The sequence below is a fragment of the Bombus pascuorum genome, chromosome 12, assembly GCF_905332965.1.
Source record: "Bombus pascuorum chromosome 12, iyBomPasc1.1, whole genome shotgun sequence".
Lineage (NCBI taxonomy): Eukaryota > Metazoa > Arthropoda > Insecta > Hymenoptera > Apidae > Bombus > Bombus pascuorum.
This window is the reverse complement of record NC_083499.1, coordinates 10,765,543-10,793,537: the sequence shown is the minus strand read 5'-3', so window position 1 is coordinate 10,793,537 and position 27,995 is coordinate 10,765,543. Positions and strand designations below refer to the sequence as shown.

Here is a 27,995-nt window from a genome sequence, read left to right as displayed (position 1 = left end):
CGCGCTCACGTGACCGCGGCAAACCTGGCGTATCGTTTTCTTTATCTTTTTTTTTTTTATTGCGGACCCGAAGGGTGGCATTATGCACCTCCCCCTCTAAACTAACGGGCTACCGCACCTAATAAAATTATCTGGATATCCTCTGGGGTTTTTTTCTTTCGAGGCTCGCAGAGCTCGTTACACGAGATATCGGGGATTTCGGGGTGGAAAAGCGGACGGGGGAGAGGGTTGGGACGGGGTACAAGGATAACCTTAATTTCTTTTTCATTTGTCTAAAGCGGAAATATCTTTGGTGGCTGCCGCGGCCGGGCCCCGCGCGAGAAACTGTTGATTCGTGTGGCGGTTATTTTGATCCGGTTGCCTTCCTCTATTGCGTCGGGTTTTGGGGGTCTGTTCATTTTTTTCGCTTTTCGTCGAAATGGCTATTTCAAAATTGAGAGCCGGCCCGACGCTCGCCTGACCTTGCCCAAGGCTAAACTCAAACTCTCTCTGGGGTTTGTGCTTCGAGTCACATGTGGTACGGCCGTAGATCCGCGATCCACGCGAAGACAATAAACGCGTCGTCGATTGGTTTGGACGTGGTCTGGTTGACAGTTTCGTCGCTATGGAAGTTTCGTAGAAAATTCAAATCGAACGATCAGGCGATCGAAAATCGACGCTGTGTGAAATTATTCAACCGGTACTGTCATACAGCTTGTACCAAATCGATCATAATCTCGGCAAATTATACGTTTCGAGTATCTATATCTATATAGAGGAGTGAAATAAAATTCGTTGGATCTAGAAGGTTGGGACGATCAGTCGGAGTATCAACGACGATCGCGAGGCACTTGTAAAGAAACGACTATTTTCGTTCGATCTTCGATCACGTTGAAACACAAACCTGGCTGACGATTTGGCGTTTTGTTTCGCGACTACGTCGATTATCGGTGATTTTTCGAAAACGGAGTGTATCGATCGTCCGACGTGGTCTTCGCCGAATAACCAAGACAGGCCATTCTAACATGGACTCGGAGCACGGGAATCATAACGAGAAGAGTCTGCGTGTAATCTCGTGTGTATGCTCGAGCGTATGAAGGCTCGCGCCTGTGTATTCGATGTGACAGTGTGTATCGTGTGTTCTCTATCGTTCTCTGAACTTTGCAGAATTTCGTCGGAGAGGGAAACATTGCTCACTAGTGCGGAAGCACATAGAACCGACAGGAACCCTTCGATCGGTCTAGAATCAAGTTCACGTTACATTGGACTAAACAGAGAGTCGCGGAACGCGAGGAGATCGGCCTCGCGTTTCCGGCTATGACTGCAAAAGCAACCGCGTGTTACGTTAGAATTCACCGTGATCAAGTATCGTTACCATGACTGAAACCGTCGCCCGTTTGCGTCGGATCAATCAATCGGATCGTTGGTGCGTGACGAAGCACCACGAATGTGAAACAAAATCGCGAAATTGGCTGTGAACGATCGATGCGTTCGCAAGACGGTTCCACGAGTAACCTAGCGCGACTCTTAGAGGTCCCTAATTTATTTCGCTTTATCCCCAAACTGTCCGTATCACCCTCTGATAACGGTCAAATCTATATAAATAACATCCGGCTGGATTGGTCCGTGTTCACGCGGATTTGTCCAAACGGTGATCGCGAGTGCGTCCATCGTCGCCCGGTTCTTTCGCTTTCGCGAAAGCGACGTCGAACAAGACCCGGAAGGAAAATTCCGAGTCGAACGATCGTTCGGACCGATGATCGCGATCGAGCCTCGTTCTAGTGTCGGTTTAACGAGTCAACAGTCGAAATAATCGAAGTAAACAGCAGAACGTAACTATTTGATCACCTACGTAATGGAGGCTCGTGGTCGCGATCAAGTGCTTTCTTTCGGGAACAGGCGCAAGTTGGGCGTACGATGGACGCTCTCAAAATCGCTTCCTAGCAATAAAACGTTAATAAGAAAAAACACATTGTTCGATCATTAAAGAGGTAACATACCGGTAAATGTACAAAGAATTGCGACGATCGTAGAGTTCACTCGCGTGCATCTTGCTGGCACTCGAACGAGGTTCTGTCTTTTTTTCGTGGAAAACATCCAACTTGGACAATGAAAATCGTTCACGTGCCGGAAGATAACGCGCGATCTTTGAACCACACACGATCGTCCAGCACTAAGTGGAGTTACTTGCTAGAAAAACTTAAACACAACAATCCTATTGGCGGAGACGTCGATCGAGAAGAATGAACCGTCCTTCCGTGGCTTTCGTTTTAAACGGAAGCTAGCGATCGTAAGATGCGATTCGATCGGAGGCTGCGGTTCTTGTCGACGGACGTCACGTGGCACGCGTGTTCTAAAAAACAGAGGCAGAGGGCTTGCAGGTGTTTCTCACGAAATTTTCCTTTCTAGGCCTCGCTTTCTTATGGCTCGTTGGACGATACGTGATCGCGCTGTAAAGGATTTCTACCTCGTTAATTTTATCAATTGCACTATGTTTCGTTTAATTCCGTTCATTTGTAATTTTCTTCTATTTTCTTTTTTTTCGCTTTTTTCTTCCCTCGATTTTTTCCCTATTCATACGCCGATGCGATCTCGACGCAATTCACGTCGAATTTCGTCGTATTCTTCGATTCTCGATCGTTTGAAGGTCAGATGTCGATCTGTCGTTTCCATGCGGATGTGCTCTATACGAAGGCTAAGTGTACACGGGACAGAGGACTCTGTGCGGTCCTCTGGATTTACTATTGCGCTCGTCAATTGTTATTTGCATCGTCCTGTTCGATTCGAAACTTAAAACCAGTTGTCCTCGAGTTATATTTGCTATCGTGTGGTGTGCGGTGCGTGGTTGGCACCGAGGTCAGTATAAAAGACGTGGAACTGAAATCCGGTTGTAAGAGCAGAGTTGCCTTCTGCGCATCCTTCCATGAAACATTCGCACCCCCAAAATAACAACAATCGATACATGTTCGAAGTGAATCCGTTCTTGAAATTTTCCAAGGGTCCTTTTTACCTTTAAGAATCGAATTTTTTCTATTTTTTTTTTTTTTCTTTTTTATATTACAGACAACGATCCGACGATGATTTAGCCTCGTTTGCGCGACAGATAGTTCGAGTTATCTCGTTGTCAATGTTTAGATAAAAGGGATTCTTTCCATCGGATGATAATCGGATCTCGATTAATTTCGCTTCGTTCTCGCGTTTTATTTGGGGAAATTGAGCGATTTCATTCTTTTTTCTTATATTTTAATTTTTCTTTATTCACATGGTGTGGCATCCAATCGTACGTAATTCCAGGGTATAAACGCGATGAATACGATTTGGTCGACGATTGTTTCAAGTGATACGCGGTTTCTGTTTTTTTCTTCTTTACTTCGATTGGATCGGTAGTGACGGTATGCGTGGCGTTGGATCTGTTGGGGTGTCAGGGAATATCGGGGTATGGGATGGGAAAGGGAGAGCAAAGCTGGATCGTATGAGGTGCTTTGACGGGTAGCATAGAGTTCCAAACGCTCCGTGATCTACAGACATTCAATATTAAACAGATCAATCAACTATGTCGTCATATAATACCGCTAGGATAGTTCATAATCGTAAGTTATATCAATAATATAATTATATCATTAGGTATCATTAATGCTTGTTTAATGTGTGTACGTGTGAGTGTGTATCTCTTGCGTGTACTCTTTCTCGCCTCTCTTTTCAATTATACTTAAGTCTCAAGTTACAAGCTAGCGTATAAATGATGGGTAAGAAACGACCACCTCGACGAGAGAGAATCCGACTTGAGGGAACGCGACGCCGACGTCGGGGAAGGCGTCGCGGCATCGGCCTTGTCCCGAGTCGAACTCGAGCGCGATCGTTCGAAGGAAAGACTTCATTTATTCGTTCGTTCGTTTATTTTATTTTCTTTCGCATTGTTTTCTTTGTTTGTTCCTTTCTTCTCTTTCGTTTCTTTGTCCCTTAAGAGAAATAAAAAAACGTCACGCTCGATCGGCACCGCCCCGTTCAGGCGACCGATTTCTAGGCCGGATCGCTTCGTCTCGGTGGATTGTTTGTTAGCCGCCATGTTTTATCGGGTTGTTCTCGTACCGTTTATACTAATATATCATTATATCGTATTATCGTTATAAGTATTATTAGTCATTAATTATTTTAATTAATCGTTAGGTATAATTCAATTAATCAATACTCTTAACCCTTTTATCGTTTAATAATTATTGTTAGGTAGTTTATAGTTTTTTTTTTTTATTAGGTTTCGATAACGCGTACGGATTATTATTATTATTATTATTATTATTATTATTATTATTATTAGTATTATTATTATTAACCTTATTTTTTTGGAAGCAAACCTTATTCCTGTTTGGGAAGGATTTACCGAGGGGGTGGAAGGTGGTGGCTCTTATCTTGTTTATCTTGTTCAGCGGTGGTTACGGGGGCGGGATGGGATCTCGGAGGGGACGCACCTGTTGTCCCGCGCGAAAATCTGCGAAAAATCAGAAAGTCGAATAGCGAATCTCCAGCGATTCCGTGGAATTTTTGCGCTCCTTTTTTTTGCTTTTTTTTTTTTAATTTTCTTTTTCCGTTGTTTGCTTGCTTGCTTGCTTGCTTGCTTTCCTTTTCTTTTTGTTTCATTGTTTCGTTTTTGGTTGCTTGTGTTTTACTCGGTTGACTTTATCTTGTTGGTTGGTTTCGTTTATCCTTAAAAAATCACGCATTCCGTTCTTTCTTTCTTTCTCTCTCTCTCCCATCTCGCTCTTTGTCCACCTATCTATAAAAAAAGCTCTCTCCTTCCCGTTCATTCAGTCGTTCCCTTCTCCTGTTTCTCTCCCTTTCGTTCGCTTCCTCTCTCGCTCGCTCTCTCTCGCGCGCTGCCTCTCTCCCTCCCGCTCTCGTTCTCTCTCAAACACACACGCTCCCACTTTTCACAGTAGTTTTCTCGTTTCGCTTTCTGTGTTTTTTTTTTTTTTCATTTTGCTTTCTTTTATTAAGTTATGCGAATTTGCTTAGAACGCGTCGCGTTTTCAACGAATTGCAAGTGGCAAGGTTTCTCGGGTAATTCGTTTTTTAATTAGCAAGTGGTAGTGTCGAATCGGCGCGGAGAACGCTTATCCCCGCGTGCGTTCGATACCTTACTTCTTTTTTTTTGACACTTCTTTCTCTGCCTGTTCGGTGGTGGTTATGCTTATTTATTTATTTATAAAAATCGGTCGTGCATTTTATTCTCGTTCTTCTTTTTCCTTTGTTTTTTTTTTTTTTTTTGCTTCTTTCTGCTTCGGTTTCTTTCGTTTGATTCCTACACTTGTATTTTCGCTTCTCTGCGTTTTCGTGTACTATGTGTCGACGTGTACGTGTGTGTTTGTGTGCATGTTCCACGATTCGCTGTGCTTCCAGTGGTTTGGCTTCTTCTCGTTCAAGCGAGAATTCGGTGTCGTGCTAGTCGACGTTTGCCCGCATACCGGGCCAGCGACTTTGTCTTCTTCCACGTGGCTCTACTCTTCGTTCCTGATAATGATCCTCTGGTTCACGGGCGTCTCGTTTAGTATTCACGGCTTCCTGATCGCGGATCGATCGCCGGAAGTACGATGCTCGCCGCTTCGATTCGTAATGCTGTCCCGTCAGAATTGAGTCGTGAGAAATGCCGTATATTTCAGCGGTGCGTAGCTAGAATTCTATTCGAGACTATGTTTGAAGATTAACATCGTTTAAGCTTCGGTATCCTATTTGATGCTGGCATGATCATTTTCGTGTCTCTGTGCGTCTGTGCCGGATTCGATGATCGAACCTTTTGCTCGTTCGATATTGCATTTATGGTATTGTGAAAAACTGTTTAATCGTCGTCGCGTTTAACCGAAAGGAAATTCAAAAATCTCGATAAAATTGTTAATGAAATCGTTTTTATCGATCACTGATTCCCGTTTATTCGTCGTGAGTACGCGGGATCGGTGTTCATGGTAGAGAAATGAAAACCGGTATCGAATCGTTCGCGTTCGATGTGTCTGCCTGTAAATCATAGCTTTGTAACTGGTTGTGAACGAACTTAAAGCATTCGATTAAATCGTTACTATGTTTACGTTGCCGAATCAGGCGTCAATATCGCAACAACGTTTCGAATGTAAAGCGTCGCACGAAAATGCGTAAATACGAATGAACGTCTAGAGGTTTGTCGCGAGAGAAAAGAAGACCGGTACGGCGTCGATTTGTTCGACGTGTCTGTTTTCCTGTAAACGATCGATGGGAAATTTGTAAGTGTGCGTGTATGTGTATGGAACTGTGGGAACGGAAATCAACAAGTTCTTGATAACCCTCCAGTTATAAGGTATCGACGAAATATTAAGCTGCCTTTATCGATCAGCGTCGGGGAGCATCTGCATCCGACACCATCGTCCTCGGTAATTACCGTCGATACGCCGTTATTATCGCTCCTTACAATGATTATTCCACGTTCAACATTATCGTCGAATCGGACGAACGAGCAATAATTGTCGCTGCGATTATTGCCTGCCTGAATTATTATCTACCGGTGATATCGTTACTATGTACACTGAAGACTAATCGAAGAAGATCGAGTTTTCGTATCCTCGTTAACTTCTTTCTCCTTATATTTTTTTTCATTTTTCTTATTACTTTGTTCCTTAACTTTTAACTGTTTATGTATGTGCGTGTGTGTGTGTGTGTGTGTGTGCGCGCGTGTGTGTATATATTATCGAAGGGAGATCCCGAGACGCTCTACGCTATTTTTTGTTTTCTTCATCCATCTTTTTGCGGGGCATTACGCCTCGTCGAGGCTGATCGCATCCTCCTAGAACGTTTGAACGTTGTCACGGTGTTTGACTGTTCGTTACGGCGTGCGGTGTGTAGGCTGTGATGCATGCGGTGCGTTATTTATTGTTAAGTTGCGTGGTCGTTGATGCTTGCTGGTTTTGTCGCGGTAAAACTGTTGCGTGTATCCAGCGTTGATTCCTTCGAACGGTTTTTTCTGCATTTGCATATCTGTCGGATTGGACCGGTTCAGTTGGATCGTCGCGTGTTGTTCAGAGGGTTGAAGGCGGCTGGGTTTCTATTGGGATCCTCAATGATATCGGTACGAACGCGTCCATGGAATGGCGCGTACTTACATCCGTGACGAATTTTAAACGTTTTATCAGAAGTCTGCCGAAACGATCGTTCCTTGATACTTGTTTCCTTTTCTCTTTTCTTTTCGCCTTTGTTTACTGTTTTTGCCTTCAATTTCTCGGCTTGGTCGCCGTCTCGATTTTCATGAACGAATAGGTACATACGTGAGTTACACGAGCTGGCCCAAAATGCGCGGACATGACCGATGACATCGGCCGAGTAAGGTGACTGCAAACGAACACGGGGACATAAGCTGCGATATCTTTTAATTTAAGTCCTTAATGGCTCTTTGATAAATCTTTTCGTCAATCGAAATTGGAATTTGGAATTTTTCTTTGCTTTCGGTAATCCTGAACATTCGCTATTTGATGAAAATGTTATATATATTTATATATATATATGTATATACGTGTGTATATATATACATCTATACGTTTTTCTTAATTTCTATCGTCGAAACAGTTATAATATGTCATGTATATTGAACTTATACAAAAAGGAACACATAATTGATCCTCAATGTTTCGGTCGATCGAACTGAACTAAATCCTTCTCGATGTTCGTCCGTGGTTTTTCTGTTCGTGCGTAAAGCTGTTGCACCCAGTGTCGCGAGCTCAGCCGTTCACCGATGCGCAGCATCGCGTGTTCGAATTCACCCAGAACAGGCACCAGTCAACACGAATGATCCTCGCCCCTCTTAATTTCTTTTTTCTTTCTTAATTTCTGAGTTATGTTCGAGTCTCTCGGAGATATACGGTTCGTGAAAAATGAAAACGGATGGCAAAGAATACCGCGGATCTACGCGACGAGATAATACGTGGTCGATCCCTCCTCAACACCTGAGATCTCTACTCTTTTTCGTTTCCCTTCGTTCTTTCGCTCGTTCTTTCTTCCTTTCTCTCTACCTTTCTCACTGCCTGTCTGTCGCAGGCTTTTCGATTCTCTCGGATTTTCGGCGAATTTTCCCTCGTCCCGGCCGCGGGAAACAGCGAGTCGACAATCGAGTCCATCAAAATCTTTCTTTCCGTATCGTTCGATCTTGTTGGTTTCTCCCGTTCGCAATTATTCTATATCCTCTTCCGTCTTCCGACCACTATTTTTCGCTTTCTTACTCGCGTCTCCTTAACACCGCTATCGTCATCGTTATTCCTATTGTCTTCGTCAATTCATCTGCGTTCCCGCCCGAAGACGAGAGTCCTTAGAATAATTTCGGGTGACCCGTCCACTCGCGTTGTCGCTTAGCTTCACACATGCAGGAAGTGTTTTTCTTCTTTGACGCGAGAAAGAAAACGCCTCTTCTCTCCTTCTCTTTCTCTCGTCCGACGGATGGATGTCTTTCACTGTGTGTTTCCACTCTAGCTTCTTGTGCTCTTCGTTCTCGAGCGGATAAGGATTGTATTTTTCAGGAGGCTGGGTGTGAATTTTTTTTTTTTTTTTTTGGAGCGGGGTTTGTGGTAAGGGGTTTGTGGTAAAGGGCTCGTGGATGGACAAATGTCGCGGGGTTTGCTGGAGCGGGGTTGTTCGGGCCGCGAGACGATCGACCGGCGACCTTCCGGCCTTCGAGGAGGGACTTTGAAAGACAGGTGTCGCGTCCACGTCGCACCCTGGTCGCGTGGACGCCTCGCGAGGCTCGCTTACGGTGTGCAATCGTGTCGACCATTCGCTCGTTCAACGTGGACGCGAACCGTAAGAATTTCGAATCCGGCCAGACGCGGCGGGAACTGAGAAGACTATTTCTTTCTTCTTCTTCGTCATTTTCTTTTTTTTTTTCCCTTTTCTTTTTCAATTCTCCCTAAATCTTTCGATAGTTTGGTGGATTGCTGAGTTAGCTGCGAGGTTTCGAAACGTCCCGCCGCCGGCGGATATATATCATATGTATACATATATTTATAATATATCATTTTTATAGATATAATCTAGAGAAATCTTATAATCTAGAGAAAGAGGAATTTTCAAGGGATAGGGACGAGTAGGAGGGTCGCTCGTCGTTCGTCGTCGGCTGGCCCAGGAAAAAATGTATATACTAAGGCCGATTTTGGTTAAGAATACGCTTCGCATTATTTTTTTTTTTTTCTCTTTCTTTCATCTTCCACTCTTTTGATCAACTTTTAATTTTAACATTAAGGCGCAACGTGATAAACTTGTACTTTTTTCCTTGATGTGTCTTTTAGATTCTGGCCGAAACTGCGTTTACGTGTGTCATGTGTTAGTGTACGCGTAGTGTGTGTCCGCGAGTGTTGTAAGTGTGTGCGTACGTATGTGTATGTCCCTCTACATTCGTGTACACGGTGTGTCGCTGTACGCGTGTGTGTGGGTGTGCCGCTAGGCGACCGACGTACGCCGCCTTGACGAACACTTATTTGTTGTGTGGTGCGAATTGGCCACGAAAACGTTCGTGCGTGCACGACACGAAAGTGTGCACGCGCGCACGCTCTCGCGAGCTATTCGAGCTGAGTTTTTCTTTTTGGTGTTTGCCGAAAAACGGAATTTTTTTGCTCTCTGTCGCGATGAAACGTCCTGCTTTCGTTCTCCACGCTTCTCACGACATCCACGCAGATTTCGAACGCCAAGTGTTCTCGATCCTGCGTCAATCGTTAAGTGCGAACGATAGGGACGTTCCTCCACGCCACGTCTCTGTGTGTCGTCTTGTGCGCAACCTAGGACAGCAATGAATCGATCCGAAACTTCTCGTGTCGAAAGCGAACTTAGTAAAACGCCGGTAAAATGTACGAAAGGAATGTCCTCGTGTCGAAAGTGGTATAGACATTAAATATCGTAATGCGTGAAAGTAGGCAGGTTGGCGAGCTAAGACCTCTGTCTCAAGTTCTCCTGAATATCCGTGATTTCTGCGATTCGCCAAGTCGGAGTCTGCACGACTATCGGCGATGCTATTGTAACGAAAATCGTCTCTGTAACGGTGATCGAGCGACCTAATCGAGTCTTAATTTTATATTCGTTCGCATTGTTTGATTCGTGATACAGAAAAGATATTAATTATCGAAATTTACGGTTGGCTTACTCTCGAACGAATCTACCGAAAATCAAAAAATTGCTCGAAATTTCTCTTTAATTCTTTTACATTATCAACCATCGTCATCTTTTGCTTCAGACGTTTCGTAACTAATCGTCGATTAAACGTTTCTACTAATTTCTGTTCGTCGGAACTTTGTTTCAAAGGTATCTCACGATTAAATCGCTCGACGTCAAACGAAATTTCCTGAAGATCTTGCAGGTGATGTTGAAAGTTGAAAGACCAGTGATCTGTGTTATCTGTAAAGAACGTGACATTGCGTGGGATTCTTGAGAAGAGAACAGAGACAGAGGTACGAAGCATAAAATGTACTTGCGTGAGCAGGTTGCCTCGACTCGGCTCGATAAGCTCGAGCTCGGGCCGGAGCGCAGAAAAACAATTCCCACAATATTCTTTACAAGACGTTCCAGCTGACCGGGCATGGTCGGCGTCGTCGTTCGTCGTCCCGCGTTTTCGTTTATTTTATTTTTTTTTTCCCTGTTGTCGACTATCGGATACACCTTTCGAAAAAAATATTTCTGCTCGAAAGTTTGTTTCCTCCGGGCCGCGCGTGCCGCGTCCACGATCGATCAGGCTTCGACGAAATTTAACGACTAACATTTATTTTTATCAAAGTATTGTCTGTCTTTGGCGTGATACTTTAAACACTATATAAACCCCTGATGCAAATCCCGGATCGACGAACGATGGCCGACGCGATGCCCAGTTTCGCGTCCCATTGTTTCACCTCAATCTGCGGAGGGTCTGCGCTTCTATAATATCTCTGAGGACTTCATTGGACTCAACGCGGCGATCTAGCTCACATCCTCACACATCAACGTAGGTATTTTTTTCTTTATATTTCGCTTTTGTTTTCTTGTTGTTTCGCTGCTACTGCTTGTATTTCTGCTTCTGTTTCATTACTAAATAAGAGTTTCACCTCTTTCTTATTCCATTTTTTTTCTATTTTTTTTTTTTCTTCCTTCGCTTTTGTTTCTTTTCTTTCCCTTCTATTAATTCATCTCCTTCATTTGTTCATGGTTCTGTTTTTCACACTTTTGTTCTGTTAGTTTTGTATTGTTTATTTGTTTTGTTATGTTTATGTTAATGTTTAGCTTAATAAACCTACGATTCCCTACTACGATAATACGTATAACCTAACACGACTTGCCGGTTGAGACGTATGCGCAAGTAATACATGCCAGGAATTACAGATATATTTAAACACAATTTCTCATCTATTCATCTCGTGTGTGTTCTTCTCGGGTACACGCACGTATCATTCAACCACCCTCTTCCGGTTCCTTGACTCATTCATAGACGAAGGATATCAGACGCAACGATAAATTAGAAGTTTCGGGACGTAACGTCGGTTTTATTCTTTTCCTTTCTCTCCCTTTCTTCTTTTCTTCCCTTTCCTTTCGTTTCGTTGCCGTAAGATCGCCAGATAAGAATGATAAAACTCGGCAAAATCAGCGATGAAAGTCGGGGAAAGAATTTTCGCAACGGAATCGCCTGTTTCGAACCGCCTCTATCGGCGTTTCTTCTTTTTCCACTCGAAAATTCCAAGTTGTACGTTGCAACTGTAGACGACGAATCAAATTCTTTCGAATAATTTTTTTCCTTTTATTTTTCTTTTCCTTCGGACGATTTAATATATGACAGTTAGACGATAAGACGGAAGAAATAAAACAGAACGATTTATATATTCCGTTGCTGATCAACGCTTGTATAACAGAGGGATAATTGACAGTTTGAAAAATACGTCGCAACGCGAAAACATCGACGAATGACGTTTCGCGAATGAAATTAAAACGGAGGGGTCGGAATGCGTTTCCACTGGCAAGCAAGATCCGGTTAAGATTCACACTTTTCCGCTAGTCATTCGTTGCTCTCACACTCGGTGGCTGAAGGGTTGGATGGATCGTGACACTTTTAGTACCTGCCATTCTTGGTGCTTTGTGTGTATTGCCTGCCTCTTTGCAATCGATTATATCCTCCTCGATAGCGCTACTGAGTCGGACGACGGATCTGTAATGGGCCATTTAATCCCGTCCTCTCACACTCCACTTTTACCTTTTTTCCTTCCTTTTCTCTTATTTCATTCCTTTTTGTTTCCTTTTTTTTTTTTTTTTTTAAATAGATCTCTCTATCACTCGCACTCTCACCGTTGCTCTTTCTCTCCTTCTCTCGTTTCATCTATTCACACGTAAACGCATGTAATTTCACATATTCACACGTAACAAGGCTTTTTCACGATCGCACTCTCGCTAGCGAAAGAATTGCCAAAAGTATCGTGCACGAAAAGGGTGGGGGGAGAAAATTCCTCGTTTAACTTACACTTACAACTGGTCTAATAATTTCTTCTCTTTTTCCTCTCCTCTATTCTCCTCTTCTCTCCTAATTTTCTCTCTTCTTTCCACTTTATCATTTACTAGTCTTTTTTTTTTTTATATATATGCGGACCTCCCGGTAGGCAAGGAGGTCGGCTCTCTCTGTATAATTTTTTCTCATTTCTTTTTCTCTTTTCAATTTTTCTTCAACGCATTCATTCGATTCATCCCGATCATCCCTCGCATCCGCTCGATTCTCCTTTCGTTCGCTGTCCTGTCGCCCGTCACCATTCTCTCGCTTTTTCTTTCTGTTACTCATCCGCTCTCACTCGTTCTCCCTTTCTCTCGCTCAACTAGGATCGGTTTGCGCCGAACGTCTATCGCCCGTGGCTCCGAACTCAGTTCCGAAATCGCAATTCGCTTGGATTTCTTCTCAGGCGTGACTTTTTTTCCCTCTGATTCCCCTTGATCTTTTACCGTTTCTAGACGCCTGTTGTCAGTCCTGATCGTACCTTTCCCCTTTTTATCTCATCTTATCTCCCTTTCACCTTCTCTCTTTATCTGTTCGAACCTTCCCGAAAAAAATCACCTGTTGAGATCGCGAGATTTCGTGGCTTCAACGACGGTCGCATCAAGGACACTTGGCTCCCTACACGCTTCTACACCATTCCCAATTTCGTCGGTTTCCATCTCTATCCCCTTAAACCCCATCCCTTACATCCCTGACCCCACCCACCCACCCACCCTCCCGCCCAGATTCCCGACATGAACGGATCCTCGATCGTGCGACGAATTCCGAGAGGTTCGGTTTCTTCGAGGCCTAACAGTATCTAACGTTATATAGCGAGGCCTCGAGTCTCGTCGATTTAGAAGCTCGAGAAACTGATGGATTCGAGGCGACGTGGAAATTTTTCGTTCATCGACTAGACGAGATCCGAAACTGGCGAGGAATCGCGTAACCGTGGGATCTAATGGTGCAGTTTGAGACATTTCGAGAGCTGGAGTATCAACAGCCTCTCGTTCTTCGTAATCTGTGTGTGCCTACTGAAAGGTGCGCGCTTGTTCCGTAGGAAAAGAAGGGAAGAAGGGATGGCGTAGGGGCGAGTCAACCCCTTGCAGGCGGTTTTAGGTCGCTGGGGGAGTGCCGTCAGTGGTTTTTATAATTCGAGGTAGTTCAACGGCAATTGATGTGGTCGTGTGGGACGGAGGGTTGTTTATTTAAAGCTGCTGGTCGACGTTCAGGCTAGAAGGCGAAGCGATAGGAACTTTAATTTAGAATTTTCGCTACCTCTACGAATTTTTTTCATATCACACTTGCTCGTTCTCTCTTTCGCGCGTGCTCTCGTCCCTTTCGCACGTTTAATCTTTCATTCTCTCCCTCCCTTTCACGCTTGTCCACGAAATAGATTTTTCAAAAATTGCGCCAAAGACATTAGAAACTAATTCTCTCGATCTTAGTCCCTTTTCATTTTTCCTTGTTCTTTTTTGCAAAATTTCTCACGTTGAATCTGTTCGTCGTTGCCCTTTAAACAAACAACCCCTAATGGAAAACGAGCGAAACGTTCGTCCGCGGTGAAACGCAAGCTATTGCACGATTAACGCGAAATCATGAACCGAAGAACGCGAAACGATTTACATCGACACAGAACCGAATCACGTGTTTTAATATCGCAGCCTGCAAGGGATCGAGTCTCTGTGCTCGAGGCAGGAGTATACACTGCCTTTTCTATCGTCCTGTAAATGAAATCGAGAAACATATAGTCTCGCATCTCGCTGTCCGGAACGAACAATTTTCCACGCTATATGTGACGCGTATTTACTCGCTAAATCAAAGAACTAATCGCTTAAGGTTAATTCGACGGCACCGGAGTGATCTACGGCATCGTCGAGTTCCCTGTAACCAATCACAAAACGGAGAATCGATATTACGATACACGCGATGATATGTCCACTGTCGATAGTTGGATACGTTGTGTTTCCACCACCGACCAATTTTTCTTTTTCTCCTTTTCTTTTCCTTTTGTTTTTTTTTTTTATTCCTCAGAAAGTAATCACCAAAATTCGAAAGTACCTGATACCTCTCGAAATTCTCGACCGTAGGGCTCGACGTTATCGTCTCCTTCGCCTCGCGTTAATTTCTCATTTCGTCCGACTTTTCATGTTTTTATGTTCGTTTTTTAAATTTTTCTTAAAAAAGTTTTAGTCGCTTTCACCTAAAAATCCCCTACCGAAACGTATTGTAGACTTAACGTGCTACGTGTACTACGAGATTATCACACAGAAAGTTTGCTCACTCGGTGTCAACAATCAGTAATTTCTTCTCCCCTACCATCTCCTCTAATCTTCTTCAATTATCTCTTTCCTCTGTTTCTTTTTCTTTTTTAGTTTCCTTACGCACGCGCTCCCTTGCATTTAAAAACATAGCTTCTCGCACCGTTCTCTCGCGTCACTAAATAATCTATCACTCTGTCCGCGTTTTCACTCGCTGTCTCTCTCCCCCTTCCTCCGTATGCTTTCCCACGTTCTCTCCCTCTCTTTCTCTCGCATTAAATTCAGTCGTACGCAACTCTTCTCGAAAAAACAAAACGAAAGAAAAGAAAAAGAAAAAAAAAGAAGAAAGACAACACGAAATTTTCGTTTTCTTTCGTTCCTAGACTAATTTTTAATATCGCGCGCGTACTTCATGTCCGCGGGAGACGCGATTCGCGTGTTCGCGATATCGGACTCTACGGAGATAAAGAAAAAAAAGACACGATTTTATATATCTTCCCTACTTTATCTTTTTTCTCTTTGCTCTCTAACTCTCGCTCTATGCATCCTTTCGCTCTATGTGTCGCGTGCGTTGCATTACATTGTATTGCAAATCTTCCGTAAACGCGTATTTCGTTATAATAAATATACCCTAATTACGCTCCTAATAGTTTGAGGAATTATTATTCTCGATGAACATACTTCGAAGTATTCACAGCTTCCCTCTCTCTCTCTCTCTCTCTCTTTCTCTCTCTCTCTCTCTGTCTCTCTTTCTTTCTCTCGTCCCCACTGTCGTTCTAACTCACTCGAGGTGTTCATTTCTCACTAACGTTCTCTCTTGCAACACGCACACCCAACGTTCTCGTTGTGCTCATTCTCTCTTACGCTCGGATTTAGCCCGCACTCTCTCACAGCTATTTCCTAATTTCTTACATTTTTTTTCCACATTTTTTATCACGACGATTCTCGAACTCGATAGTAATAATCGTAATAATAATATATAATCATATAATAATAATTAGTTTATTAGTGTGTGTGTGTAATCTGTTTTTTTAAGTACTTTTTTCGCTTCGCCCGCCCATTTCACGGAGCGGCTCACAATCCTCTTCCTCTGCAGCGTGATACGACCTTCCGCTCGGCTTGTCTTTTAGTATATTTACGTTTTCTTATTTTTCGCATTAATTACCGTTAGTTTAATCGTTTATATAATAATTAATAACTTGCAAGTGTTAACGTTAAATACTATTACTTAATTCTGCTTACACGTGTTCCTTAAAACTTACGCGTTTAGGTATGTGTACGTATGCTTATTATTCCATTTCCATCCTTTTCCTTTTCATTTCATTAAAAACAATTCACTCGTTTCCTTCTCGCTTATTTATCTCTCGTATCTCGCACTTTCTCTTTCTCCTGTTTCAAGTCATCTCGTTTCGTCTCGTCTACTCGTTCTCCGTGCTACGGCCCCGCTGCACAAAACGTAATAACGGCGAGTCGATCGGCTTTCTTCTTTTTCTCCTCCGTTTCTCTTCCTTTTCTCACAGTCTCGCCATCCACATATTTCGTACCTCGAACAGGAATCGCGCGGACTCTTTTGCCCGTGAAAGTTTCGTCGGCACAGGGAATACCTTTCGTTCGCTTCAATTTCGAGCCCGCCTTCATTTCCTTCTCTTTCTCATTCCTCGTCTCTCCACGAACCTCCGTGATAACGTCGAACGACGTCCTCGTTGTCTAACGATCGATAACGACCCGAACGATTAGCAACCCTTTCGAGATCGCTTTCGCAAATTCACGGTGCCCGATCGTTCTCGTAGGAACGGTCAAGTCCGCGATTTCGATCGTTCGAGCGGAGGAATTTTTCGCGAGAGACGAAAGAATGCAGCTGATCACGGGTTTCGTTTCCGTTTCGCTGTGTTTCTCGTCTTCGGACATCGAGCACGTGTTCGCGATTCGTTTGCGTGATCCGTGGCGGTTCGTCCTTCGCGCCGGGACCCTTGATCCTCGATCGACGGAGAAAGAAATCGAAAATCGCTTATCTGCTATTGCTTACGAGAATTAGGTTTCGACGTGTGCTTTCCTCGGTTTAACGGAGATGTATCGCTCTTGTTGCTTCTAGTACCCACTGCTTTTTTCCCCACTTCTTTTTTTCAATATTTTTAATCAATTATCTGCTTTTATCGTATATATTGTGTGTGTTTAACGTATCTAGATTTTCAGAACGCTCACAAACGACGTGGCGAGCCTCTGTCTGCGATGAGAAGGACGACTCGGGATTTTTCTATTTCGTTTTTGGAAATGGATTTTGTCCCGGTTTCGAACTGTCGGTCAACTGTTGGCATGCTTCTGTTTTTCTGTTTTAAGCGTGTGTGATTGGAAGGCTGGAGCGAAAACGCTGCAGCCTTTAAGCTTCTTTGGTTCTGTTTTCAGCTGTTTCAACGAATTACGTGCTATTGATCGTTTGTTAATTTCTGTTTTCCCTTAGGATATTACTTTCTATTGGGCTGGCTGTTACCGTTTGTCGCAATAATGGCGGAGTATCAGGGTGCTTACTATTTTTACGCGGTTCCATTATAGATAAGTGTTTTCTTAATTTTAAGTTTTGCTTTCTGTTTTTTTTTCCTTTTTTATTTTGGCTAACGGTGTGTATGGCAGTTAAATGTTTTTTTTTCTTTTATGGTTACGAGGAGAATGCTCCGTTTTATTGGAGAAAGACGTTGACGCGTAGCTACGTGCAAGCGCAAAGTGCTATCTGCGAATATCGCGGTAGCGAGCTCAGTTTAATCCACGAATGCGTTTTGCGAATAAAATTATTTCCATGGAGATCTCCTACTAGTCTCCGCGTAATCGGTTGATCGTTGATCTGCACGCACGTGTACAGTTAATAATAAGAGACAGAACATTAAATAAATTTGTAAAAAAATAATCGATCTCCAGGATCCTTCGAAATTTTATACGTCGATAAATTTTTCTCCACCGTATTAGAATTCGTTACGCAACGATCAATTTGCTTAACAATTACAGCGAATACTATCAGCTTTTCTCTCACTTTGCCTAGAGTAGATGTCTCGAATTTCCGTCGTTATCGGCTAGCAATACCTGTTATTTCAAAAAATCAACGTTATAGACGTTTAACGATCAAAGAGCGTGCGACGAAAAGTTTTGTCGGGCAAATTTCAACGAAACGACAAATGTGTTTGCGAGGCGCAAACGCGCGGGATTTGCGGCATGCGCTCGCCGTCCCGCGTTGATCGCTTCGCGCATTGGTAGATTAAATCTCCCTCGAGATTCACTGCTAAATTTCCCCTGGCGAATGATGATGTTGTCGCTGATCGCAGATGCGAGTAGAACGTAGGAACTGAGCACCGAACGAGCACGGGAATCGTCAACGCGGTCAACGTGGATCGTTCAGCCGGAAATCGCGATCTCGAGTCGCAGGTACGTGATCGTCGTTTCGAAAAATCCCCTAAAACAAATAATTTGTTAAATATTCGATCTTTGCAACACGTTTCTTCCCCGCTCCGTTCCTTAGCTCCTCGAACGTAAACACTTTTTAGACCAAAATCTTAGGCCAACGCCGAAGGAGATGTGCTACATTAATTTTAGGCCACTGTCTAATCGTATCTAAGAGTCGAGAGTTTCCATAAATTTCCATAAAGCCCTTATCCCATAAACGTCTTTTTCTGCCTTTTACTTTACGTAATCTGTTTTTATCATTTGCTAACTCTTCGTAGCGATTCGACTCGATTAACGTCGATTTCCAGCTTCAACGCGTCACCGCAATCTTCATTTTCGGATATACGAGACTCGTTCGGTTTTCGGATTGAAGGTAGGCCGGGTATGCGGCAGTCGAATATGTTCGAAACGTCTGAGCTCGAGACAATTCGCCAGGTGTCGCATTCAAATCTACAATTTCGATGTGGGACTTGAAGAGAGATGGGAACAGGGAATGTAACGCATGACGGTGGTTTATCTTATAATGCTAAACGACAGTATGAAACGCAACAGTGTAAAACGTGGCCGCGGTTAATGGTAAATAAAATAAAAGAAGACAAATCAGAGTCCAATGTGTCGTTTTTATTCCTCGTAAATAATAAATAAAATAATAATCAATAAATCGATCGTTAAAATTAAAATATTAGTGACTCGTGACTAGGTTAAGACTCACCGCTTACAGAAACGTGTGTGTATATGTATACGTGTACGTACGCGTGTCTCTTCTCTCTTTCCATTCTTTTTCTTCTTTTTATTTCCTCCCTTTCTCTGTCGTGTACACTTGTATAAACTCATGCTTAATTGTAATGATAAATCATAATAATGATAATAAGAATAATGATCGTCGTGATACAATAACTAAAATACACAAATAATAACTAAAATGTCAAAACATAGGCGAAAATTATCGTTGAACGAACGGGGTACGAAGGAGTTCTGATAGAAGGGATTTCATCTTAACGTAAAAGGGAAAAGGGAAATGCAAAAGGGAGACAGGAATTTACGAACAAGGGACATCGTGTTGTTCGGTGATACGCGACGTGACGCGAAACTAGGGGTGAACTACAATGCCAAACAAATAAAATCAATGACTACCCATGATCAGGTTCGTGATAATCGCGATTTAAACAAAAATCGTCACATAATATACATAACATAACTGATAATAATAGTACTGATAATAATAATGATAATAATAATAGCAATAATAATAATAATAATTTTAATAATAATAGTGCACATAATAGCGAGAATAATGGTGGTAGTAAAGGTGAAAAGGTAATTAGGTTAACTTACAAGAACTCGCTACCACCCGAGACATATGTATAATTATAATAATCATATTATATCGTACGATAAGTTATCTACAAAACCGTCTATACGTATATAGGGGAAAAAGAAAACAAACGTTCGTAGTAAGAGAACATGTGTAGACTCGGGCAATGAATTCTCGCGTCAAAATCCGCACTTGCCTCTGCGTATGTGTACGTATAATGTGGTCTGTACAACGTTCGAAAACGGGTATCTAAATACACCGTGTAATGTGTGTGTATGCGGATGTGTAACTGTGTGAATGTGTATACGTGTGTGCTTGAATGTGTACGCGCGTGCGAGTGTCGTGTGCTATAGGTCGGATACAAGTGGAATAAGGGAGGCGTGGGTGGCTAACCCTTTGTCACACATTCCTTACGCAATTTTAATCGCGCCAACATCCGTCTTTCGTTTTATATGCCTATTATATATATACATATAATTTTATGTAATTATACATATATATATATATCTATGTATATCTTTTATACTTCAATTTTTCTCATATATATATAGGTATATATATATTTATACATATGTGTATATATACATATATACGTTTTTAATATAATCTACTTTATATTAGTTACGCACCGGCGTACGATTGTTTTTTTTTTTTTTTGTTTTTGTTTTAGCCTCTTTTTAATCTATATAGACTTTCTCCTCCCTCCCCATTGTTACTCGATGATAATTGTTACATTTTCTTTTCCTCGTATATGTATGTTCGTTTGAATTAACTTTGCCGAATCTAAATGTCTACAACACGTTTTATTTATTTCTGAAGAATTAATCGCCGGTGCTGGATCGTTTTCGTTAAAATATCTCGTACGTTTACGCGTTCGTTCGCCCCTCCCTGTTGTCGTCCCTGTTACTCGTACTCCTGTCACTGCGACTAGCCTAACCTCGTTTATATTCTATCAATTAATCGTTAATAAAAACATCTCTCTACGTAATTTACTTTTGTTTTACGCGTAATATTATAGGTGCACCGCGGACATTTTCTCTCCGTTTACAATCGCGTTTCGTTTTCGTTCTCTTGTTTTCACGAGAGCGAACTTCGAACCGAGAAAAATACAACGACAGAGAATTTTTCTTCTTTGCCAAGTTATAATCGACGTTTGTTTCGCGATCGCGAGCATCGCCGGGATCGCGTCCGCGATACGCTCGTGTTTTTCGACATTCGCGCGTCACGCTCGTCCGAATACGAAATTTTCCAGGCTTTCACCGGGTTAGGAATGTTCATCGTTGGTTATAATCTACGTTTGAATTTCCATTGAATAAGAACCAAGCATATTCGCGACGATTTCCAACGTGTCCTTCGATTTTTCGTTTATTTTCACATGGTGCGATTACGAGACAAAAATCTTATGTACAACTTAAGAAAAGGGATTTTATATCTTGCTAGCCTTCCCACGCAGGTTTCCCTGCGTGTTCCGGCCGTTTCTATCTTTCTTATGGAAAAATGTTACTTCCGTTGAAGAAAAGAACATCGGGTTTCGTTCCCGTCGATTCGGTACGAACCGCCATCCTAGCATTCTCGTTGGAAACAACGAATCATCCAGGCTCTCCCTGTGTCGGAGCCAGTCTGTTGCAGTGATCGCGCTATAGAAACTAATGCTACCGAGACGACGTTCGACAGGGGTGCGATCGAATTACGAGGTCCGCGCTTTGAGAAAAAAAAAAGAAAAAAAAAAAACAAAATGCCACGAGGTACGCAGCATGACGAATGCCGAGTGAAACTGGCCATCGTTGTTCCATACCGTTTCGAAACGACTCGAAACGAAGGGTTTTGTTAGCCGTTTGTTGCGAGTCGTTTCCGGAAGATCCACGAGAAGGGTTCCTCTTCTGCCTCTCAACCGGAAGCTGCGGAGGATCCGTCCAGCGGAACTCGCTCCATCATCAGTAGATAATAAGTATCATCGGTTTCTCTAGAAACGTGGACAAATATAGCTATCGTCGTTTACACACCTCGTCAACGTTCGTTCGAACGAAAGCCACCCATCGGTCGTCGTCGCGGGTTATTACGCTCCTTAATGCCTACTCGGAGAAACGAGTGTCTTAAAATTAGGCGATATTCATCGGTGAACCGTATTATGTACGCAACAAATCGAAACAATAGGTACTCTCGACGCTCGAAGCTGTGTATTGTGTAATTCCTTGCCGTTCGTTGACCACGCTTTCGTCCTGTTTTCTTCCGCTTCCTCCAAAGACCGTCGGTTTCGGTATCGGTGTTGTCCACGGTAAGGAAAGGGTGGATAGTTCGTGGCCTCGTTAGTAACTCACGGTGTCCCGATCGAGAGACGTTCGATCGGGTAATTAAAGGCACGAAGCATATAATAATTATCCACCCATCTCGCGCGTAGACATTGTCTCGTGATTAGGTCACAGCCTGATCCTTCGTCGGCACTCCTCATCGTTCCTGCTGATGATCGATGCCTCCGTACGTCGCGTGTTCATTCGTTCCGTTCGTTCTTCCTGAACGTTGTGTGTACAATCTCCCTAACTCTCTCATGTTCTCTCTCTTTCTCTCTTTCTTTCTTTCTCTCCCTCTCACGTTCTCTCTCACGCTCGTTTTGCGATATGTTAGTTTAAGGATACCTGAACGCGCTTTACGCGAAGGACGTGTACCTCCTGGCGGATGCGATCCTTCTTCGCTGACCGTTCCTTCTTTCGCTATATATTTTTGGTTTCTTGGTTTTACCGGGAGCCGACGAGCGCTGATGAGCCCGCGCACCACGAAGAGCAAGAGCCACGCGACCTCCTGATTTAACCGAGCTGCTGCAGGAAGTTCGGGGTCTTGAAGTACTCCGGTACCGGGTCGTCCAGCCTCGAGATCACTTTGTAGATGGACTTTTTCCAGCTCTGTTCGGTGTCCTTGCCACCCTGAATCGCCTTGAAGAATTCTTTTAGCGTTTGTTCGACCACAAACCTGAAGTTGCTCGGCACCTGGAAATTCCAACGAAACATTAGCAATTTTGAAAAGAGCAACGGGTCTGTTATCTCGTTGTATCGTTTCTTACATGCCGCGGGAAATCGAGTCTGTTTTACTCAAGAACACGTTCGTGTTGAAAAAGTTCATCGACGAACGGAATTCGCGTAAAATGATCAATCGACACGCCGTTCACCCTCAACGACGAGGAAATCTCGAACGTCGTTAAGAGAAGGAGAAAAAAAAAATATATATATATCCGGTAGAGACGAGAAAGATAATTTCTCTGCGCTCATTACGATTCATCGAAGGAGTCGCGCGTATCCGAAGAATTAAAGCGATGTCACGCATGTATCGCTTAACGAGCACGAGGCGAGCGGGCGCGCAGGTTCGTCCGCGTTGCCTGAGCCGCATGCTAAGAGTTTCCACTTATAATTAGTACGTTTGGGTTATTAACGAACACGAGTAATTAATTACGCGTCAAGCGGGTGACGATTGTGGCCAGACCCGGAAGAATGGTGCCTCCAGGTTTCACCGGAGACTCGTTAAATAATATTAAATAGCTGCTTTACGCGTGCACGCGCGGCGTCGCGCAACCTGCTGCAAATACAATCAACGGTCGTTACGCTGTGGCGAAAGTAAATTGCACCCAACAATGGGAAAGTAGAGACGTACGAGTGATTTGCCAGGTAACACCGGCTTTGCGACGTGTAACTTCGGATTCAACCTAACCGGTTCGAATTCGTTTAAAAGCGTTCCGCGAGATGAGAAAGACGGGCTAACGTGACGCGGTCATGGCCGACCGCCGAATAATTGCACGGTCGCGCGCTGTCTCCGTGCTGGAAACGATCCGACTGCCGGCAATTTTGTCGCTTCTATCGAAATTTCGACTCTGACAGCTCGATTCCAGCGGCATGTCACGAGTTTGATTGGCGAATCATAGGACACGCAGGTGGTCGTGCATCGAAACCGTTTCTTTGTTTTTCTAACGACATTATGAGTGCTGCAACTTTTATCGTATTAAGGTACGGCGAATCGCGGTTCAACTTTACGAAAACTATACTTTCGTTTCTGAAAAATTCTATTCTACGAAAACGTAATTAGCGGTCATCTTCTTAAATAACCAATGACTTGCTTCTATAACTTTCAGTCGTTGCAAGAAGACGTCATAAATAATTGCAAAAGTGTAATGTAAATTTTCAAAAATACTGTTTCTTCCTTTTTTCGATCCTTTATTATCGCGTAATTTTTCGGGCTTAAAAAATACGTCTCATAGCAGAAGTCGACGTCAATTGGCTTCAATCAGTTTCAATTAGCGCGGTTTTTGAATTTCTTTGCATTTCTTAAATAGAATTCGAAATGCATTTTTCATATATCTTCTTTTTACGGAATTCTTTTTTTCGGAGAATTTCGCGCAGCATAACGATCAATTTACCTCAATATGGTTATTTCTGTTGTAATGAAGGTTGAGAACTCGATAGATTTCCGAGTCACCTCCAACTCGTAGGTCATCTACGTTCTTCACGCCTTCCGAAACAGCTTGCCTCGCGTATTTCTCCATTTGGATGTAGTAGAACTCCCTGAAACAACAAAAGTAAATTAGTCGTCGGCCGTGCAACGATTTTAAATTACTACTTTGTTTTCTATTCTCTCCAAAATGATTTCAAATCTGCATTAAAAAAAGAAAAATAATCTTTTCATGAGACTTCAAATTAAAAATTCGGCAAATACATCGATACGAAATATACCAGAGCTTCGTCGTACAAAACCTCGTAATTTCACCACCCGTTCAAAGGAACCTAACGAAGATATCAGAAATCCTCTTAATTCGCTGGTAGCTAGAAAACGACAAACCGTGGTGGGGGGTAAAAATATATTTTCTCCTTCGAAAGTTAGCAAGCGCCATGCTTGACGTTGATTCTCGCGGAACGGAGAATGCTAATGCACTACCGATAATTAATTAAGGGTCGATACTAAAAGTGGTCTGACGCAAGCGGTAGAAGGTGAAGAAGGAAGAAGGGGAAAGAGTCGCAAAGAGTGTGTACAACTCCTCGTCGGCTGGCAAGCGACGCGGTTCAAAGAGACTATTAAGAACGTGTTACACTGTATCGTCCAAGAAGACCTCGACACCCTCGCAGAGGCAACCGCCGACGTTTACAGAAAAACACGAACGAGTGTACGCGCGTACACTTACAAACGCCGCAGGATTGCGCGCGATACCGTCATTTTTTTTTCCTTTTCTCTGCACCGGCAAAGGAAAAAATCGAGTTCCCGACGTCAAGTTTGCCGTTTACGTTCATTAATTAACGCAGTTAAACAAGCACAAGTCACTAATTGGCGGGTAATTTGTATAGTAATAGTGACCCGAGCCTTCGCGTGGAGAAACCGAGAAGGGGCGGTACCAAGGGGTAGCTTCGCTTCGCTGGATCTCACCGAAAACTCGGGAAAGGAACGGTTACGACGCGTCGTGCCGACACTGAAACGAAACACGCTACTTTGAACGCGAACCGGTCCTTTGTACGACGTCTTTGCGTACGCGACAACCGCTTCAATACGGCTGCCACTGATTAAGAAATTAATTATTTTTTCAACTGAAACGCTGACGGAATTACTTTCTATGCAACGCTTGCTCGTTCGTTTTCAAGGTGAAGGGGTTGAACACGATCTCGCTAAGATACGATTACCGTACCACAATGAACAACCTTTGTCACTTTCGTTGCGTTTCACAAAATTTCTCACAAATTTTTCAAAATGTGTTTAATTAAGGCGGTAAGCGTTCGTCGACTATTCTAATAAAACCTTAGGAAACTAATGTTGGGTTTCAAAGCATTACAAATTTTTAATCACAGAAGGGTAGCAAAGTAAATGTCAGGGATAAAGTGAATATCACGTGTTACATAGTGTATTCTGAAAATAGATTTTCTCAAGGTTTGTAACATAGTAAATAGATCGTTCAAGACTATGGATTACTTTAACCATCGGTAGACAAACAATTGATACAGCTGCAGTTCGTCTACTACAAGTTAACTGATTTCTTTCACATCTATGACTTTTCCTTCGTGTACGTACATGTTGAGGTTATTAGATGTATGTGAACAAAGGAACGCGTGGATAAATCGTAAGGTAGAAAATATATTTCAAATACTGGAGTGTAAATACAAATCGGAATATAATTGAGCTGGTCCAGATCCGCACGCTAACAGCGTTACCCTATGACTGAAAGCTCTGAAGCCATCGTCGCCTGTCTACTGTTTATGGTCTGCCTTCGATCCAGTCTTCTGTCTATACGCTGTCGATAGCTTCAGCGCTTGAGAAAATTAAAAGACCAGATGTAGAGTTTTCTTAGAAGTGGTGACCACTTCAACAGTACATAATAAGAGTTGACGTTCAGATAACTGCATTCGAGAGACTATAACTAATTAGTAACTATAATCGCAAAATTCAAAATTTATAAGAGTAAATAAATGGATACGTGTCTTCTGATACTTGTCATACGTATCCAACGAAGTTGTCGCGACAGATGGAAGAAAACGGAATAAGAGAGGGAAAGACGTCGATGGCGACGAAGAAGGAAACCGTCCCTGCATTTATCGATATCAGCAACGAACAAGTCGAGCGAGGGAAACACAAAAATGACTTGACGCGACGACCGGGGCAGAGAGACAGAGAGAAGGAACGGGTAAGCGAAGGTTGCTACTTGTCCGGATATTTTTCCATTCTTTTCTCGATCTTTCTTTCCGAAGTCCCTATCCTCCTCACCCTTAAACGCACACAGAAAAGTGAGCGCTCGGTGGTGGAAGTATCCTAGAGTAGCAGGCCAGAATGGCAGCGAAAATAGCAGTCAGGTTGATCTTGCACTTTGGATCCCGAGGGGATGCAAAGAAGTACGGTTCAGCGGGAAAGCAACGAGTCGGTAGTGCTACTGCGGCTTGTATAACTCGAGGTCCCTGAATGCTCGACAATATGAGGCAACCGGTTCAAACCTTCGGGTCTTGGTCTTCGCTCGGTGCCTCTGGGAGCAATTTTTAAGATTGCTTCCGCCTGGCGGACTCGCGCGCAGCTCATGAAACAGGAGATCGACTAACATTTCCATACCCTTCGTCTCCGTCGTTTCCGCCAAACCAAATGCATCTAGGAATATTCCATTATACGCTGTTTTCATCCCTTCCTTTCTTCCGCCATAGTTTCCTGTTTACCTTTGAAACCAACCCTTTGAAGACGTTTTGTTCCTTCGTTCTTCAGAGTTAGGTAATTGCTCGGGAATCAACGATTAATTGAATCTTTGAAATTGACGATTAAAATGGTCATGCGACGAACGAAGGATTTTTTACAATTTTTTTTATAGTCTTACTACAGAGGTTTCACAGAGATCTTTGGTCTCTCTCTCTCTCTTTTTTTTTTTATTTTGTTTTCTCGACGATGTTGAAAACGTACATAGTAAAGATACCTCTCGACCCGATAACTTCAACGATATCGGTAAGGGGGTAAAGTTTTAGGTAGACTCGAGTCATCGATAAGACCAGTAACCGCGGTTACGAGCGGATGATACTCGAAGTAACGAACAAGATGGCAAGATCGAGGATCGAGGAAACAAGATCGACGCAGCTACACTCGTCTATCGAACTCGTCTATTCGAATCAACGAAAGAAAACAATGGGATCCTTGGCGCGTCACGTTCCGATCTATCTCTTCAGCGACCAGAAGAAAGGGCGAGTAGAGGAGTCAGGTGGCGGAGACGCGAGAGCCACTTCTCATTCGATCACTCCAGATTGGCTCTCTCGCCAATTAAGACAATTTCGCGTGCTCTTATCAGCAGTCAGTCAGAGAAGGTTGTGCACACGAGAGAGGAGAATTGAAAGAGGAGTGTGTCTCTGTAGAATCGTGTCCCGAGTCCCTTCTCCCTCCCTTCGGTAGCTCGTTCGCGTTCACTTTCTCCCTTCGTGGTCGCTCTCCCTTTCGCACGCTCTCACGTGTGCGTTCCTCTCCTTCTCTCTTTCTCTTCCTATGTCGCGCTCCGTCTCTCTATTTCAACGTCTCCTTGAACCGTCAGCAGCACCCATCGGGGCCGAGCCACCCCCGACTTCAACCTCTCGGAGGTAACGTGTATGTGTCACCTGCGTCTATAATCCTTACTCAACCACCCATCAACCGCATTCAAGCTCGTCGGATCGCCGAGTATAGGTGGAATACGTACGGTAGGCAGACTGGGCTAGGTCTGGGCTGGGCTGGGCTCGGCTGGGTTATGTACCTACGTAATACCGCATGGTAGATACGTATATATATCCGCGAAGTGCCTAATTAAAACAGACACCAGGAGACAGAGAGAAAACGGGACGAGAGACGAGGCTGGTCGCATAATAGGGTGTAAGGGCGCGAGGGAGACGGCACTAGTTCCGTAGTCGGTTTGACAAAAAGCCCGAGTGCTAGAATTGCCACTCTTCGACTACCAAGTGCAGAGGAGAAGAGCAACGGTGAGCGAGAAGAAAGGAAAAGGAGCGAGAGGGAGAGACCACGAGGAACGAAGAGAAAAAGAGAACGTGCCACCACCGGGAGGAAGATAGTGAGAGTAAGGGCTAGA

The 27,995-nt window shown here is 43.4% G+C and overlaps 1 protein-coding gene across 2 annotated transcripts in view; it reads right to left on the bottom strand.

Moving 5' to 3' along the window:
- Positions 1–18,738: 18,738 nt before the first annotated feature.
- LOC132912645 (homeobox protein prospero-like) overlaps positions 18,739–27,995 on the bottom strand; it is a 43,384-nt gene continuing 34,127 nt past the window's right edge. For both annotated transcript variants that reach the window (XM_060970245.1, XM_060970246.1), the window contains exons 4-5: positions 23,853–23,997; positions 18,739–22,434 (exon numbers count right to left, since the gene is read on the bottom strand). In XM_060970245.1, the coding sequence (XP_060826228.1) occupies positions 22,255–22,434; positions 23,853–23,997 (325 nt within the window). In that variant the 3' untranslated portion in view covers positions 18,739–22,254. The remainder of the gene's footprint in view (positions 22,435–23,852; positions 23,998–27,995) is intronic.